This window comes from Dipodomys merriami, unplaced genomic scaffold (assembly GCF_024711535.1).
Source record: "Dipodomys merriami isolate MVZ:Mamm:240054 unplaced genomic scaffold, mDipMer1.0.p SCAF_12, whole genome shotgun sequence".
In the NCBI taxonomy this organism is placed as follows: domain Eukaryota; kingdom Metazoa; phylum Chordata; class Mammalia; order Rodentia; family Heteromyidae; genus Dipodomys; species Dipodomys merriami.
The window spans coordinates 2113279-2132318 of NW_027202493.1; the positions used below are offsets into that span (position 1 = coordinate 2113279).

General features: G+C 43.9%; 1 protein-coding gene across 10 annotated transcripts in view; it reads left to right on the forward strand.

The window, feature by feature from the left end:
• Positions 1 to 19040, forward strand: part of Ank1 (ankyrin 1) — a 226849-nt gene that overhangs the window by 131932 nt on the left and 75877 nt on the right. For all 10 annotated transcript variants that reach the window (XM_070016090.1, XM_070016092.1, XM_070016093.1 and 7 more), the window contains one exon: positions 18381 to 18479. In XM_070016090.1, the coding sequence (XP_069872191.1) occupies positions 18381 to 18479 (99 nt within the window). The remainder of the gene's footprint in view (positions 1 to 18380; positions 18480 to 19040) is intronic.

A 19040-nucleotide genomic window follows, 5' to 3' on the forward strand; every position in this document is an offset into this window, starting at 1 on the left:
AGCCATTCAAAGTCCCAGAGGCAGGAAAAAGAACAGAGTTTAAAGGCCCAGAACAGAGAGCAAAGGGGATTAGATGAGGTAAAACTACAATCAAGCTGGAATTTCCAGTGTTCGGCAATTGAGACAATATACCCTTAGGGTCCTTAACTCATATGTGTGTGTGTGTGTGTGTGTGTGTGTGTCTGTGTGTGTGTGTGTCTGTGTGTGTGTGTCTGTGTGTCTGTGTATCTGTGTCTGTGTGTCTGTGTGTGTGTGTCTGTGTGTCTGTGTGTGCCCTGCTCGTGTGTGTGTGTGTGTGTGTGTGTGTGTGTGCCCTGTAGTTGCTGATTCAGGAAAAGGAACAGAGTTGGGCCAGGGAAGCAGGTATCAGTAGTAGCAAAGAGCTGGAGACACTGGCTGTTAACCAAGAAGAACAGAGGTATTTTAGTAGTGAACAACTGTATCAGTGTGTCCTGATTAAAAATGTCTCCTGTAGAAGCTGTGTTAAGGATCTGATCATTATCCTGAGAGCAGAGGCAAGTGAAGAATAAGCCTAGCACAGGAGTACCATGATGAGGATGTGCTGTAAACTGCACCACTATCTTCTGTTGAGAAAACAGATGAAGGGTACAGAGGTCATATAAGAATAAGAGGTATGACTGTAGAGAAGGAGCAAAGCCAGAGGCCTGACGATGGTGGCATTGGGGAAAGAAGACTTCAAGAACAACCCTCTGAGTTTGATCTGTGCATGTGGAGGGAAGGCTATGCTCATGGCTAGATGTGGATGTGACATGGAGGAAGGAATGAGTCATGAGCTGGCCAAGGGCAGGGGGTGGGGTGGGGTGTGGCATTCCTGAATTCCTGAGGAGGAGGATCCTGCCAAGCTTGAAGGCAGATGGACAACAAGCAAGAGGTTATTTGACCCTGGAACCCAAAGGTGTCAAGTGCTGCATTGACGAATGCAGGGAATGGAGGCAGGTAATGCAGCAACACCTGGGTGGCTGTGGAGCCACTTCCCTGTGCATTTAGGGAGCACCTGCCTTATGCCAGCTTCTGTTCTAGGTACTGAGAAGCTAGACAAAGTAGATGGGCTGTGATCTCTTGTGTTTATGCTGATAGAGGAGATTGTCACCAACCATGGAACCAAGAAACATATAACGGCTGGTGAGAAACACCATAGAGAAAGCAAAGACGCAGTCATTAGGGAGGTGGCCTGAGAGAACTGGAAGAAGAAAGGGAGAGAGACATGTGGTATTTGGGAACATCATTCATGGAAGAAGGGAAAGAAGTGCAAAGGCGCTGAGCAAGTCAGGAGAAGCTTGGTTTGACTGGGGAGCAGCTGGAAGGATGGTGGAAAAAGCAGTAAGGACCGGGCACTGGTGCCTCACATGATAATCCTAGCTGCTACTCAGGAGACTGAGATCTGAGGATTGCAGTTCAAAGTCCGTGAGACTCTTACCTTCAAGAAAAGAGGTGCTGTGGCTCAAGTGGCAGAGTGCTTGAACAAAAAATCTCAGAGACAGTCCCCAGCCCCTAATTTTCGGGCATGTTCACGACTGAGAAGGGTTTATGAACAGGGTGAGAACTTGTCTTGACTCTAGGGGAGGTCTCTGTTCTGTAATAGAGGCTTGACCTGCTCCCTCAGCTGTAGTGTGACTGATACAGAGTAGCTCAGGGCTGCACTGACAGGACACAGCCTGGAGGCTTACTAGGGCACCAAGTGGAACCCACAGTAGCTTTGGGTAAGAGGTGGTAATCAAGGCAGGAAGCCAGAGGATTTGCACCTAGAGCCTGGAGTAGTTGCCCTGGAGCTGGTGGTCTCCACATATATGGGAGGCCATAGTCTGTCCTTCTTGCCATCCTAGTGATGATGTAACAAGGGTCTGTTGGCTCAAGTCGCAGCTCAAAAGCCACTGCAAAGATGTCAGTGGCCCTATAGCTTTAATACTCTGTCCATATACGTGGCCCCTCTCCTACTGCTTATGGTGCTGCCACCATGCATGGCCTCCTGAGCACAAAAGGACCAAGTCCATACCCACTGGCCTTTGTTCTCACACAGTATGGGGAGGGGGAGGGATGCCAGCCAGATGCTCTGATACTTTTGAATGAATAGTGAAGTGATTTTGCTCACACTGATCCTGGCTTACCATGTTCAGCTTCAAGAGTTTGATGACAAGTGAATCAAAATATTTTATTGTGGAAACCATGATAATTAAAAGGTAATTTCTGAGCTGGGTGCTAGTGGCTCATGCCTTCACTCCTAGCTACTTGGGAGGCTGAGATCTGAGGATCCTGGTTCAAAGCCAGCCTGGACAGGAAAGTCTGAGATTCTTATCTTCAATTAACCAGCAAAAAGCCAGAAGTGGAGCTGTGGCTCAAGTGATAGAGCACTAAGCCTTGAGCAAATGAGCTAAGGGACATTGCCCAGGTCCTGAGTTCAAGCCTCAGTACCAGGAAACAAAAATCTACTCTCTCTTCCAGGCATGGGAGTCCAGGCCTCTGTTAGCAACTACACTTGAGGCATAAGTAGGCCCTCTTACTTATGATCTGAGGCCTGCCCCCAGTCAAAACCACAAGACCCTATCTGAAAAATAAAGCAAAAAGGCTGGAGGTATGGCTTAGGTGACAGACCACCTTCCTAAAGCCAGGAACCCTGAATTCAAACACTAGTACTACGAAAACAAAAGACAAATTACTTTGTGGGATGAGATCACTGGTGATGTCTCACACAAGTTGGCAAGGTGAGAGGAGCAGGAAGAGCCATGAGAGTCCCTTTGCCACTCGCTCCTGGAGGGCTCAGTTCCAAGAAGCCTCCCGAACCCAGTTCTGTTCTTCAGATGCCAGCAAATACAGCCTTACTCGGCTTTCCTGAGTAAGGAAAGAAAGTTCCTACAACCCCAGGGGAGAATTCTCCACCAGAAAGAGGGACCCAGTGGCAGAAGAGAAAACAGGATTTCCCAATCATCCTCATCCCCTTGCCCCCTTGGCCTGTGTTTACTTTTCTTCTGTGCACATACTACTGCCTAGATTATGTGCATTTGTGTGTCTGCTTGTTTACTTTTCTCAGGTCCACTAAAATGTAGATACTCCCAGGGAAAAGGGCTTGGCCCTAATCAGAACTCTGTTAAGACCCTCCCTGGCACATTGCAGATGCTCATAAAACTGGTCAATAGACAAGTGACAAATTCTGTAACAACAAAGGAACAAATATATGTTTAGTCCACCTAGCACTAGACTGCACATATCACTTTGGACGGCATAGCTCAACAATGCAAGCTCAGGATGATGGCTCAGATGATGCCTTGGCCCTCAGTCAAGCATTCAGTGATATCTGCTGCGGTATCCAAAAGTTTAAGCCTGTGAATGAATGATCACAAGAATATGAGGAATTTTCAGTGTTAACACACCGCCATGCCAGCCCCATGATACCTCCTAAATTCTCACATGTAGCTAGCTGGCGCTTGTTTATCTGGGAGGTAAGGGACTTTAGGCATTTTGAGCAGGTGGAACACATAACCAATAACTTATGCTGCAGAATAATCTTTTCAACAAAAGCCACATGCCAAGTCTTCTAACCAGGATTTGTTGGGCTCTGGTGACTGTGATAATTATGACCTTTCCAAGTTACAAGGTTTGAGAGCTTAGAGGAGATCATGGCTTTCACCATTTACTTGGAAAAGCAAGGTCTACATGTTATTCTGAGTGTATTACAAGCTTTAGGACTTTCAATTTGGTGATGAGGATGTAAGAAGGCCCACATGAGCTAGACATGGTAGTGCACAACCTGTAATCCCAGCACCCAAGAAACTGAGGCAGAAGAAGCAAGAGTTTGAGGCCAGCTGGAGCTACAGAGCAAGACCCTATTTTTTTTTAAAAGATGATGTACATAAAGTTTCTGAGCTCATTTTCTCTAAAAATGCATTCCAATGACCTATATACCATACTAGAGAATTAGTAAATTCATTCCTTGTTGTCAAAGAACTCATGAAGGGACTCTTGACTTGTAGATAGAGGTCCCAGACTCAGTGTCCCACAAAGCACACAGAGGATGCACTGCAGGATGTTTTCCTGAGAGCCACGTGTCATGACAAACTCAGGGCAAGCACAGGTGAATACATCCCAGTGCCTGATCACAGTAGTTTCTGGTCTGGGGAGAGTGGCTGATACACCAATGAATCAGAGAAGGGTCTTGAGGGAGAATTCATCTCTAGATGAAGACACAGGAATCAGGAACCACAGGGAGAAAGATTAAGCCTCCAAAGTGGGAGTGGGGAAGGGCTAAGGATGGGACTCAGTGGCCTGGGTGTGCAAAGGGAGGGAGCATGGGTGCATATGGGGTCCATGAAGATAGAGTTTGGAACTATAGGATATATGTATGATAGTTCCTTAGGAACTATTGACAGCCATAGAAATGGCGTTGAAGCTCCTGAGTCTATAATTCTGTCTGCAACTTCTGTTCTATGAAGATGGGGTTAGGACCTGCTGCCTGTGTGCAGCTGTGAAATAATAAGGACAGAACATATCCCAGCAACCTCCATCTGGGACAAAGATCCTGAGGCATGGATTTAACTTAGACAAGCAGTGGGCTGGCCTTGTACTCTGGAACCTTCCAAAGTTCTGATTCCCCCTAGGAAAGATATTACTGAAAAATGCAGGCCTTGGAAACCTCCATCTTGTGAGTTGTTAGAGTAAATCAGAATTTATTTAAAAGTAGACAAATAGCCAGGCACCAGAGGCTCATGCCTGCAATCCTTGCTGCTCAGGAGTCTCAGTTTGAAGCCAGCTCAGACAGGAAAATCCATAAGATTGTATCTCCAGTTAACCAGAAAAAGTGAGAAGTAGAACTGTGGCTTGAGTGATGGAATGACAAATGAGCAAAAGAAGACAAGTAAGAACACAAAGTCCTCATTTCAAGCCCCAATACTGGCATGAAAAATAAAATATAAATGGGTAATTTTTTATTTAAACCACTCTCCATTTATTGCTCATCTTGCTAATTTTAAGGACTAGCTGACAGTTGCAAAATAAGTAGGAGGGAATCAACATGCCTCATCATTACACACAACACCTCTGGGTATCTCCGCTTCACTGTCCCTAGCCATGACCACTGTGAATGTTCACTTCTCCCTTGGGAAGTAGACACAGTAGATATTTGGCCAGTGAGGCTGAGAGAGGAAAATAATCACACGGCAGGCTGAGCCCAGCAGTAATAACTGCCAGCTGAGCCTGCACTGCATTACACCACACTGCACCAAGCTCCACAGATGGATCAGAAACACCGCAGAGACTGCTGTGCTGTGCCTCGGGGCTGCCTGCCCTAGCATCGCTTCATTTTCCCTTCCTTTGAAATAAAGAAAGCTTTAAGCAGTTACATAAAGATGTCATTTGTAGCGACCACAGAGATATCTCCAGGATGCTGGGGGAAAGAGTGATATACATTTGTCTGGAGCAATCTGGAACCCATTGCAAGATAAATATATATTCTCCAGACTCTACTGTATGGTCTGAGAGCTGTGACTTTACAGTGTAGTTGTCTTAATGGTGAGACTATGAGAAAAGAAGACTATGTATGTAGCAGGATGCACAAATATGCATTGAATTCTCTAGTACCAGAGGTACTAGCCTGGAACCTGGTACACAGACTGTTTTGAGGTTCCAAAGAAAAATGGAACCTTAAAAAACCCAGGACTGTGTGGTAGATATAAAGGCAGTTGAGTGTACTTTTCAGTAAGTTATCCCTAAGTTCCTTGGGAATGTGGACAAGAGAGCTGTTGTTTGGGTGGGGAGGGGCAGAAAATAGGACAATATGTGGCCAGGCATGAGGAAGGGAGACTCCCCAAGAAAAGTGACCCTTGATTGGGGGGCTTTGAGGAGACAGACCTCCCTGATAGAGAAAGGGCTAAGGGCAATGCTTCTTTGATTGAAATAGAACTATAATGAAATTATAGTGCCTTGAGTTTTGGAATTTTTTCTTTATTGGTTCCAGGGATCTGGATACACATATTTATTTTTTATTATCTTCAATTGCACATAGGAGTTGCCATTTAACAAAGCAGTTTATGAATACAGTGCATTTTGATGAACCACCCTTTCAACATGCTTACCCATCCCTCCCCTACCTCCCTCTCCTTCATTCAATGAGTTGTAGATTCTTTTTTTTTTTTTCCTTTTTTTTTTTTCTGCTTATGTGGTGCTGAGGAATTGAACCCAGGGCCTCAGGCATGCAAGGCAAGCGCTCTACCACTGAGCCCCTTTCCCAGCCCCGAGTTGTAGATTCTTTAGTATCAACTTTTCCCCCTCATTTTTGACAAGCATGTCTCTGATGTTAATAGTTTCATTTTTTAAACAACAAAGTTAATGTATGCTTTTTGCTTAAAAAAAAACAAACTGTGCAGAAATGTATTGAATCTTAAAGTCACTTCCAGCCACCCCAGCCCCACAAATCAGTAAACAGCCTAGGTGGGAATATTGTCATGCTTCCTTCTATACATAGAAACACATATGCTAACTGTTCTACAGGTGGCTGCTTTGATTCTTGGGGTGTGGAGCTAGGAGGAAGCCAGATGGTCAGAGTAAGTCTATCATTTTGGAAGGGTAGGGCACCAGTACTGGGCTTGAACTCAGAACCTGTGTGCTCTTCCTGAGCTTTTTTGCTCAAGGCTAACATTCTACCACTTGAGCTACAGCTCCACTTTTTTGCTTTTTTTGCTGGTTACTTGGAGGTAGGGGGTCTTACAGACTTTTCTGACTGGGCTAGCTTTGAAGTGGGATCTTCAGTTCTTGGCCTCTTGGGTAGCTAAGATTACAGGCTTGAGTCTGTCAGTTGAAGATGCACAGCCTAAGGCCTAAGAAAGTAGAAGATCAGACTTCTACTCAGTCATCTTTCTCTAAACCCACTGCCCTGCCCTGGGAGCTCTGGTTCTTTTTCTAAAGGAAGATGAAGATCTCGGACAGAACCTTTCTAGTGCATGGGAGATATTCTTAGCAGCTGAGCTCAATTTCAGAGCTCATTCTCTCATTAAGTTGAATTCGCACTTCCTCCTGCTCTGCTCCCAAAGGGCCCTACAGCCTAGCCTCTGTGGTGGGTTTACTTTGCTTCAAGTGGCTTGATTTGAGAATGTGAGGGCTGCAAGCTTTGTCAGAGTAGAGAGAAGGTGATTCAAGGTCGACTTATCTCCTGGCAGAACTTGGAAATTGTTGAATCCTGGCTTTTTCTTTTGCTCTTTTTTTTAAGATAATGAAAAGGATTACAGTGTTTTTCCTCCTGTGAGTATCTAGTAAATGATGAATCTTAAGAGCTACCTAGGTAGAGAGCTAAATTTAGACTGCAATAAAGGGAAAGAGGGAAAATGCTTAGAGCTGGCTTGTTCCTTTCCATCTGGCCTCCTCTCCTGAGTTTACACAGTCTGATCTGGTCTGTCTCTGTTGCAGTTGTCCCTGTCCCTACGTGAATACAGCCTCAAAGAAAGATGGACAGGGTAATTTCCTGCCAGGGATAACAGCTGCTTTGGATCTATCTGGCTCTTGATTCATTGTATCCTAAGAGCATACATTTTAAGCAGACCTTTCCCACTCAGCTTCTCAGAGAGCTGTGTTATCTGGAGTTATCTGGAGTTAAAAACAAACAAAAACAGCTTGCAGTGGGCTGGCCTCTGAAGCATATGAATGAGTCCTCTGGAGGAGGTGTCCCTGCCAGTAGCATCCACATGGGGCTGAGGGCTGCTGTGTTATTGGGGCCTGCAGAACAGGTTCTGTTCATCCTGGAAGAATACCAGTATGTTAGTCAGGTTTAACCCTCAGAGAAATAGGAATGAGAATCAGGATGAGTAAGTGTCTTCAGATCATCCTGTCTGGGGTTCCTGCACCCGAACAAATCCTCAACAGGCTGCCCATTATCCTCCACCATAGCTAGAGACCAGAACTACCAAAAGCTTGGCTTCCACAATCCCTCCTGTCACTTATCACTTCTTCCTCTTTGCTGTCCTACCTATAGGACAATTACAAAAACAATACCAAGCTTTCCCACATGTCCCTTGCTCACCCACATTCTCTGTGACAGTTTCATGGACTCTCCATGCATTGTTCCCATCCATCTATCTGTCTATTCATCCATCCATTTGTATATAAGACATTATGTCATTCTCTGTCCTATCCCTAGGCTTTCAAGTAGACACCAAAAGTGTGTGTGTGTATGTGTGTGTGTGTGTGTGTGTGTGTGTGTGTGAGAGAGAGAGAGAGAGAGAGAGAGAGAGAGAGAGAGAGAGAGAGAGAGAGAGAGAGAGAGAGAGAGAGAGAGAGAGAGTGAGTGAGTGCTGGTACTGTGGCTTGAAGTCAGGGCCTCATACTCTTGCATGGTTTTTTTTGTCTAGTTAATATGGAGATGGAGTTGCAGGCACTTTTCTGCCTGAACTGGCTTCAAACTCTGATCTTTGAAGCCTCTCCTGAATTGCTAGGATTACAAGTAAACTTCAGGCACCCAGCTAGAAAGGAAGCTTTCTAATGAAATGACCTTCTTGGTCAGGAGATCAGTACAGATGCAACACTATCATTCCAGCCATAGATTTCAATGCACCTCTGCCAATGGTTTCAGCTTCTCCTTCTGTCTGTGTCTCCCTCTATCTATCTCTATCTCTGTGTCACTCTTCTACCTTTTCACTTGCTGCCTTTCTTGTTGAGGATTCTTCCCAGGGCTTTGCTTTGGACCTCACATCTTATCAGTCTCATTTGATCTGGAGTAGCACCTCAGACTTTGCCTGTCTGGTTCTGACTATATTCTATTCTGTGGTGGGGATCTCAACTATGTTAGTCTGATGTTTCCTTGTGGCCCAGGTTAAGGCCTTAGCTTCTTGACAAGCTGTGCTCCTGTCCACCCCTGGACAGGTTAACTGTGATCGCCAGGTAAAGTAGGTGATACCCTATTTTTTTTTCTGCTGTGAAATTATGTGTATTTTTAAATTTTGAAATTGACCTATATTTTATTGAGGGAAGGATTTTGATACAATGTCCATATGTGGTCCTCCTCACACTTTCAGCCACCAGCCTTGGCATCCATCGATGACTTCTGCCAGTATCCACTACTGCTCTGATGGTTCCAGAAAGGGATTATCTTTCCATCATTTGTTCTGAACTTATTATCTGGCATTCTATCAAAAGTTAACTTTTCTTTCTTCCCCATCAACTGTTTTTTAATTTTTTTATACCTGTTTTGACTATGGATTCCTATGCCATTCAATGGGCTTTAACCTGGTATTGTTATGCTTGAATATTAAAATCTAAATTAGAGCAACAGGAGCCCTTTGGATATATCAACTTCTTTGTTCTTTGCTGTGTTACCTTACTTCCTGGCACATGTTACCCTAGGTATATTTTGTATTTTCCCTAGCCTAGTCCTGGATCAGCCATTTCTCTAAGACGGGTTCCTGCTGTTGAGGATAAGAATTAGATACTAAACTCTGATTTACAACCATTGTTCCTGGTTCTAATCTGAGAAGTTAGGTTACATAGCCAAATGGGATAATATGCATTGAAACCTAGTTGTGTAAACTCTGTGTGGACATTCATGTCCTTGTCAGGGCCGCGTCATCTGGTAGTTCATTTTTCTTTTCCTCATTCTCTCCTTTCCTCTTGTTCTACCTCTTTTCTTTTCTGCTTCCTTCTCTCCTTTTCTTCCCTTTTTTGCTTTGATTCTTTTAACTTTTTATTGTATTCAAACAATTGTATATTGAAACAGTATTACATTCAAATAGGGGTTTCAACTTAACATTGTCATTTGTCTTGATGAGTGTCAGTCCATCTTTCTCCACTACCCCATGTGTCCTATGCCCACCCATCTGTTTCTTAGTTCCATTGTCACATATGTACATGTCATATGTATATGACTGTATTTGCCCACCGTTCTTCTTTGTCTAGCCCCGTACCCTTGACTCCCACCCTCCTCAGTCAAAACATATTTTAGTCCCCAGACATTCATTTTGTTAAACTATCTAGTAATGGTTCAAAGGGGTTCCTAAGTCTTATATTGAAATATTTGATAAAGTACCAGGTCAGAAACTGATCCAGTTTCAATCTTCTACATGTAAATATTCAGTTTTCTCAGCACTATTGGTTAAAAGAGGCTACCTTTTGTCCAATATTTTTGCACTTTTGTCACTATTTGGGCTCATTTCTGGGTTTTGTAGTCTGTTCCATTGATCCTCAGATCTGTTTTTGTGCGAGTACCAAGCTGTTTTAGTTACTATGGCTCTGTACTATATCATTGCAACTTTTTGCTCAAGATTTTTCTCTTTCTTTCTCTTTCTCTCTCTCCTTCTCCCTCTCCTTCTCTTCCCCCCCCTCTCTCTTTCCTGGGGATGATAGAACACAGGGTCCTATGGATGCTAAGCAAGTGCTCTACCACTGAACTGAACCTATAGCCCCATTCATTTTGTTGGTTTTTTCAGTTGAACACATGGGCAAAAGGAAGTGTTGTATCAAGATATAATTGTCCAGAAGCTCCTCTCCCTGCTTCTCAGCTACTTTTGGCCACTCAGTCTTCCTTGCTTCTCTGCTGTTGCTATTGGGCTTTCTTCTGACTTTTGTTTTCCCACCAAACCTTCTCCGGCCAGGGACCCCCTGTCTTTGTTTGACTGATAGGCAACTAGCCTGGTAAGCTGAGCTAAGAGCATACCTGGAGGTGTAGAAGCAAAGACCAGGCTTCCTAGTGACTCTATTAGCATGTTAGCCTCAATCCACTACTTAGCTCACAGAAAGGAGGTGGGGACAGAAATAATGAGTTTCAGGAGTGGGAGGGCCAGGTGGGCCTGAGGGCCTCCTGCTGCCTGTCTCATGGAGGCAATGAAATAGACAGCCATTAGACAAGGGTAAGTCAGATCATGTGTCCTCAGGAGACTGTAGGTATCTGCTTTTGGTGTGCTTTTAACTCTTTCAGAGTGTTGTGGGACCTGGGGACACCATTGCCCTCCTATTTGAAGCTTTCATTTGCTCCTAACACGAGAAGAGTTGAATTTTCTGTGACATGTCTATTGTATTTGTACATTTGAAAATCAATTAGTGTAATTGGGGCAGTCAGAGGAGCTAAACAGAGGGACAGTTTACTGAGAACAAATGTCTGGTGTTACATATTTTGCCAATCAAATTGCTCACAGTTGGTACAAGAAAATACTCAAAATCAAATCATTCTGGCTGAATTGGATTCTTTTCTTCCTTCTTCATCTTAAAAACATTAAAAGAAGCACAGCCTGGCTGAGATTTCCCCTCTAGTCCAACAGATTGCTTCTCTGAAGAATTCTCTAAGCTATTTTACCTGAAAAAGAGCAAAGGCACATGAAGAACTCCAGGTGTAAGTGCATAGTATGAGCATTTTTTCACAATGAGAGCCTACAAAGGTGAAACAGGACCATGTAGTATAAAAGCACATGGCCTCAGAGGTTCAGTATAGGGAGAAGGTAAGAGGAAGAGGGCTTCAAATGACATTGCTGTCACCCTAAGAATGAGAGAAAAGCTGGATAATCTGCACAATTATAATTCTTTCTGACCCATTTTAGGATTAAAGTAGCAAGCTAAGCAATCAAGTGGACTGAATTCCAAAGAGGGGCAAAGCCCTCTAAGGAGAGGCCACATACACTATTTTAGCTTTACAGAACATAGAAGAAAAAGATAGCCCCATTTAGGTCAAAATCTTTGCAACTCTTAAAGGCAAACTACAGGCCCAAGTGTCCAGAACAAGCTTTTGTCCCAGGCCTCAACTGACTGGACTAGAGAGACAGATGCCCTAGTGGCTCAGGTGTGTAGAAGTGACCAGTAGATGTGAGGCTAAGGTAGAGGTAAACAGGTACAAGGCTTTAATAACTTCCCCAGATTCCATACTCCTTCGAAGCTAGAGAAGACTCTCTGCCCTTCAGACCATCTTCAAAAACCCATTCTCCCAGAGGTGGAGTAGAAAGAATGTCTCTGCTTCTGTTAGGAACAGGAGACATTCCTGCTCAGGGTCCAGGCTCCCTCAGAAGCAGTAGTGCAAGTGCTCTAGGCTTCTGGGGAGGCTGACAACGACCCAAGCTAGGGTCCCCCTCACTAAAAAGTGAAGGTTGACTGCTGGAGGCTGCATGGGGGAGACCCTGTCTGAAGCCAGATACATGGGACAGCTAAAAGCTGGAAAGACTAGCAACACAGTGTCTGGCCTCCTGTGCAAAGCTCTCCTTCTAGAGAAACTCAGAGACAAAGGCATGCTAAAATTAACAATGAGACCCAAGCTCAAATCGACTTCTGACTGGGCTGGCTCAGCTTCCCACCCAGTGCTAACATCACAGCTGAATAAATGTGTCCATTTCTTCTATAAATGCTGTTTACTTCCATCTCACCGGTTCCTTTACACATGGCATCTGGAATTCAGTTAAAAGTTATAATGCTGCTAGGTACCAGTGGCTCATGCCTGTCATTCTAGCTACTTAGAAGGCTGAGGTCTTAAGGATCTTGGTTCAAAGCCAGCCGAGGCAGGAATGTCTGTAAGACTCTTATCTTCAATTAACTACCAAAAAGCCAGAAGTAGAGTTGTAGTTAAAATTTAGAGCACTAGCCTGGAGCACAAAAGCTCAAAACCAGTACCCAAACTGTGAGTTCAAGCCCCAGGACCAGCAAAAAGAAAAAAATTATAACACACAAAGTAAGACAATTTAAAACAAACAAGCATTGCCAAGAGACAAAGCAATCAACAGAACCAGATCTGATGAGCAAGATGCTGGTGCTACAAACAGACTTTAAAACAGCTAAGAAGGAGGGGATGAAGAATAAAGGGAGAGAACAATGGAAAGGGTGATATTGTACCTATAACCTGACCTGTGGTACAACTATTGAATAATAAAAAAAATTAAAAATAAGATGTTGAAGGACCTAGTGGGACTATGGGTCATACTCATAAAAAGAGAATTTTAGCAAAAAATGTAAACTCTTAGTTAAATGAGATGCTAACAATGAAATCTGCTCAGTGATGAGGAATTTCAGTAGGATGATCAATAGACTATAGCTTGAAAAAGAATTTGAAGAGAACTCAAGGGAAATTGTTCAACTTGAATCAAAGGAAAAGAGTAAGGTAAGAGTAAGAAAAACAGAACAGCACTACTGAAACTCATGGGACAGTCGCCACTGGTTCTAACACATGTGTAATGAGTCACAGAGGGAGGAGTATCTACAAGAGAACTAGCAAGCTTGTGTTTCCCTCCAGGGAAAGCCATGTGGTTGAAAAATGGCTACAAGTACTGAATGCTTTTCTCCAGCTTCTAATTTAATGGAAGCATTTACTGTCATATTGCTCCATTTCCTTTTTGCTTATATCCTACACCCTGTTATTTGAAGGAAGAAATATGTGATTTATCCCACTCATAATCCCCTCAACAGCCTGCCTGCCATTTGGCATCAAGAGAAGTGGCAGTGAAGGTTGGATGGAGTAGCTGAATTGCAAGGCAAGATCTAGCAGCATGCCTTTCACTTTTGGCAGCCAACTTACACTTGGTTAAACTAAAATAAAACATATGGTTCCTGGTTTTGAAGGGGTGGAAAATTACTATTCATCCTTGTCCATAGCCATAGCTAAGAAGAATAATTTGTATTCCTCTCCCTTTGAATTTGAGCCATAGAAAAAAAATCTGTTTAAGCCAGGTGCAGAGCTCCCGTCTGTAATCCTGGTTACTTATGAGGTGGAGTCTGGGGATCAAGGTTTAAGGCCAGCCTGGGCATTAAAAGCTCATGATGCTCCATTTCAACCAATGTTTGAACGTGGTGATGCACACGCACCTGTTTGTTACTCCAACTACTGGGGAAACACAGTGCTGGGCAAAATGGTGCACACCTGTCTTCTTCAGTGTGACATGGGGAAGCACAAGTAAGAGCACTGCAGTCCAGTCTGGAAGCAGTAAGAACTAAGATTGTACTTTAAAAAGTATCAAGGCAAAAGAGATGCCAGAGGAGGGGCTTCAGTGGTAGAGTTCCTGCCTAATAAGTGTGCCTTAGTTCAATCCCCAATTCTGAACAAAATCTGTTTCAAGAAAAAACAAAAAGCATGCATTATAGTATGGGTATCAGGAGTGTGTCCTATATGGATTAGTTATGCATTTGATGAGAAACAGCACAGGCTACTTAGCATATAGAAGAAGGAAATTGGTTTCAGGCCCTCAGCAACTTCAGTAACTGGTTGGCTGCTGAACTGACATCTATCTACTGAGAGGGAAGAAATTTTACCATTGTGGATCTGGGCATTTGTGCATCTATTGAAGTCTGCTGCTTTGTGAGAGGAAGAGGAAGGTGCTTGATGAGAAGGTCTGTGAGTGTGGTTTCTAAAACATTAGCTGGTGGATTTAAAATATAAAGCCAGACATGGCTTCTCATCTTGCTGTTGTCAATGACTTTGCATTCCTGGCTCCTCATTCTTGTTACCTACCTACCCCTTACTGAGAAGCTACCTCCTCTTCCACTAATTCTGGACTCTTTTATGGTGGTGGGGGGCTGATTTCTTATTTTATATGTATCTATGTCACCCTTCCCCTAAAGGGAGTTTTTCAAAGGAAAGGTTTGCATCTCACTCATCTGTAGCACACTGCCAGGCACAGTAAGTTCTCAGGACCTGTTTGATTAGATTAAATGCAACCTGTGTTGAGACAAGTGTTTGTTCAGTGAGTTGCATACATGATTTTATTGTGTACTAATTTCCTGGGTCTTCCTGCACATTTTCATTGGTTATGACTGATAGACTTTGTTTTGGTTCTGTAGCTCAGATAAGGACATTAGATGACCATCACCACAGTGATAGGTATAAAAGTACCTTAGAGAGACTGTTGTAGACAAGTACAAATGTAATGAGAGAGATAAGGAGGAGTCCTAGAGAAGAAAGAGATCATTGAATGAGGATGTGGGAGGGAAGGTGAGTCAAGCTGTGAGAGATGCAAGAATCCTGTCAGTGTGTCTCTTTTGTGTGGAAGATCACCTTCTGCCAGGAGTGTGGCTTTGGGAAGGAGGAAAGAAAAGGGACTAGACCAATGAGTAAAATACTAGAATCAACTGCAGAGATCACAGTCTGATCTACAGGGATGAGAGATGGCACTGAGTATACTCGCTCTAGACTTCTGGGTAACTGAAAAGGAGAAAGTATGTTTTCATCTTCTACTGAAAAGAAACACGCTAGCTCCTGGAAAACTTTTCCCTGGGAAGTCCAGCTTGGTTCTGTGTAGCTGTTCCCTGACTTCCACTGATTATTTGGCTGCTCAGAACCTTGGTTTTCTCAGCAGTAGAGGAAAGGTAGACGCCAAGGATTTCTAATCCCTTTCCATTCCAGCATCCTGTGATAGATAGAGCATCTAGAATCCCTGTGGGTTGAGGCCTACACACTGACTTTGAAGAATAAGACAAACCACCTAGCAGAAGTAGCCATTGACATAAGCTGTTTGCTCCCAGGGCCATCAACCTAGACTTTTGAGGGTTTCAGAACCATGGGAAGCCCATCAATGGCTTCTGCCCAGGAAGGCCATGAACCCACAGTCAGCCCCAAGTTCACCTCCTGCAGCTAGCAGATGATAGCAGGCACTATGGCCTTCTCCTGGCAACTTCCCAAAGTGACTCCAGGCACCTGCTTTCCTTGCCTCCTAGAACTTTCTGCAGGAGGGACAGAACAGTAGGCCTTGTAGAAGAAGGAACAGGGCTTTTCCTGAGGCCTGCCCTTGGGAATAACCAAGTCTGCAGGGAGAAGCCAGGCACCAGTGGTTCACATCTATACTCCTAGCTACTCTGAGGATTGAAGTCAAAGCCAACTGGGGCAGGAAAATCTGGGAGACTCATCTCCAGTTAACCAGCAAAAAAACAGAATAGTGTGTAGTTCAAGTGGTAGAGTGAAAGAGCCATGAGTGATAGTTCAAGCCTCAGTACCAGAACACACACACACACACACACACACACCCCTCTTCAGGGAGGGTCTTTGGGCCTCCTGCTGCTCCTCTCATTTGATAAATCACTTTTCCCCAAATTTGTGTTTTGCATATTAGATTTAAGAGACTTGGGTTTGTGTCTGTCAGGTACTCTTGACCTCCCCTAGCATCCTTTTCTGACACTATGTGTAAGTCAGGCACTCTACAACCTGTTCCCATGATTAAGCTCTTACCTATCTTTGATCTGACAAATTCATTCAATGGTCCAGGGGATGGTGAAGAATCTGCACTATACAATGAATGGTATGCAAAATCTGTAAGAGGAGAAAATGTGAGGCGATTGTCGCATTGCCAAGAGGAACTGTTTGGTGAAGGGCCCATTCCATCAATCTTAGCCTACTTATCTGTGAGTGCATGCGAGGGTAAGGTCATACCCTGGTAAGTCCAGTGTGTTAAGGGCAAAGATTTGGCCAACTGCATACAAAAGCTATTTGTGGTGTGGGGCAGGCTTAATCTATATAACACACAGCTGAAGTTCCTTTTGCAGCTGTGTCTTCCTTCCCTCTAACTCTTGATATTTCTGTATGCCTACCCTGACACAAGCTCTGATGTAGGGTGTCTTCTGTACACATCCATGTGACTCCATGACTTTCCTTTGTTACTTAAGACCCATCTACTAGTAGGGTAACTAGTGCCTTCCCCTTGAGCTTTAAGCCTAGGATGGGGTTTCAGAGATGCTTAGATAGGTATGTCAGGGCCCACATCTCATGCCAGAAGCCCATGAGGGTCATTTTTATAGTCATAGCTATAATGGATAGCACCATGACCTTCGCTAGAAAGGAAGGTGCCAGAACAAAATTGACTAAAACTGAATGTTGGAAGGGGTAAGAAGAGAGATGAAAGAGGAGGAAAAGAAGAGGTGAAGAAGAAGACAGGATAGAGGAAAGAGGGAGAGAAAAGAAGGGGAGAAGAGGAAAGAAGCAAAAGCAAGGGATGCAAGGAGAAGGGTTTGTTGGGAAGGAGGAGCTGTGAGCAAAACAAAAACCATAGGATAGGAATTACTCACTGACTAAACTTATCTTCTGTACAAAGCTAAGATCCATTAGAACTGAATTTTTTTCCATCCACTGTCAGAATTATTTGTTGCTCTGAATAGCACTTTTTGATGTCTACTTTTGCCAAAAATTTCAAGACATTTGCGTGTAAGAGTCATGATGGGGAAGAAGAAGGGTGGAATGTACCTTGGGCCCAAACACTTTTCCTAGAGCACTGTGGCTCCACCTGACCCAGCAGAACTTGAATGGGAACTCTGCTCTTTTTTTTTCCTGGTCCTGGGGCTTGACACAAGACCTGGGTGCTGTCTTGGAGCTTTTGTACTCAAGGCTTGTGTTCTACCACTTGAGCCACAACTCTACTTCTGGCTTTCGGGTGGTTAATTGGAAATAAGAGTCTCACTGACTTTCTTTCCCAGACTGGCTTCATACCACAATCCTCAAACAGGCATAAGCCACCAGCCCCCAACTGAGAGCTCTGCTTTTGTGGGCTGATTTGGGCATGAAAACCATGTTTTGCTTCTTTTTGGTTTCCCTACAACACAACAATCAGGCAGGCTGTGGAAAAGAAATGAATACTGGTTTTTCTACTAAGGAAATCATAGATGGATGGATAGTACTACTTATGGCCTCATATAGCACTCCTATGGCTTCCTTTTGAGGTTTGTCATCTAATTAAGCACATGCAGTCTCTACAGATATTGAGGATGCAGTGATTTGGTCTCTGGGCTTTTCCTGATCATTACTGAAGCGATTTCAGTCAAGTGGGATGCCTATGATATATGATATATGATATATGATATATGATATATGCATTAGTGTAAAAAAAAAACCTGAGAATATAAAGTTAATAAAGAGAAAAGTGTATTTTGGCTCCATTTCAGAGGATTAGTACATGATCACTGGCAGTGCTTTGGAACTGTGACAATGGAAGCCAGGAAGTGAGAGGCAGGGAGAGATCTGCATTCCCGTGTCTTTAAGGGCATGTTCTCAGAGACCTCAACATCCTCCCACGGGCCCTACCGCTTAAAAGTTCCACTTCTCCCAATAGTACCACTGGCTGGTGATCAAACCGTCAACATAGGTAACCTTAGGGTATACTTCCAAACCACAGTAATGTCTAAATTAGGCTGCCTAAGATCTGAATTTCAAGGTCCCTCCTTGGTTCCAGGAGAGCTTCCCCAGGTTGATTCAAATATAAGGCATACTGGTCCTGTTATATTCTTTGCTCTTGTGGTACTTGATGCTCCTACATAAGGGGTGCTAAGGGAAGATTGGGGAGGCTCCACTCTGGGCCTGTTTAGACCTCTCAGCATCCCTCCAATTCTGCCTGCCCCTCCCTGCTCCCCTCCCAGCTGAGAAGAAGCCTTTTTCCAGACACTTGGAAGGGCAAAATGCACATTCCCATTAACCTAACCACACCCTTTCTGCCTCTTTGTTTCAGAATGGGTTGAATGGCTTGCATCTGGCCTCTAAAGAAGGCCATGTGAAGATGGTGGTTGAACTTCTGCACAAAGAAATCATTCTAGAAACAACAACCAAGGTATGTCAAGCAGGGGAGGGGAGGTTAATTTTTGTTGAAAATTTAGATACCTCAGATTGTCCCAAACCTTGGCTTAGACACAAGTCTTTCTTGAGAGAAACCCAAACGTGATCCTAAATTTCCGTTATCCCTCTAATTGTGTCCTAATTCTCTGAGTACTGAGTACCATCTGAAAAACTAGACCCTGCTTCCAGAAAGGTTCGGTGGGTTTTTATCTTATTCTCATCACTAGATTCTAAAACAACCGCCCTTTCCTGCTGGCTTCATCCTCCTCATGGTTCTAGACTCCTATAGCAAGATTGGAGTCTTAGAAGCTTCAGTGCTGGCTACCTTGGATTCCTGGTTAAGAAACTTCCCACTCTGTGATCTTAGGCTAGATACTTCAGCACTGGGAAGCCTGAGCCTCCTCAGTAAAACACAGGATTTGGTGTAAAGGTCAAGTAAAGTGGTGCACACAAATGAGGTGACTGGCACACAGGAAGTAATAAACTGGCGACTATGTTGTTGAGGACTGTAGAAGAAATTCTAGAGGCCTCTGCAAACTTGCATTGTTCAGTCAGT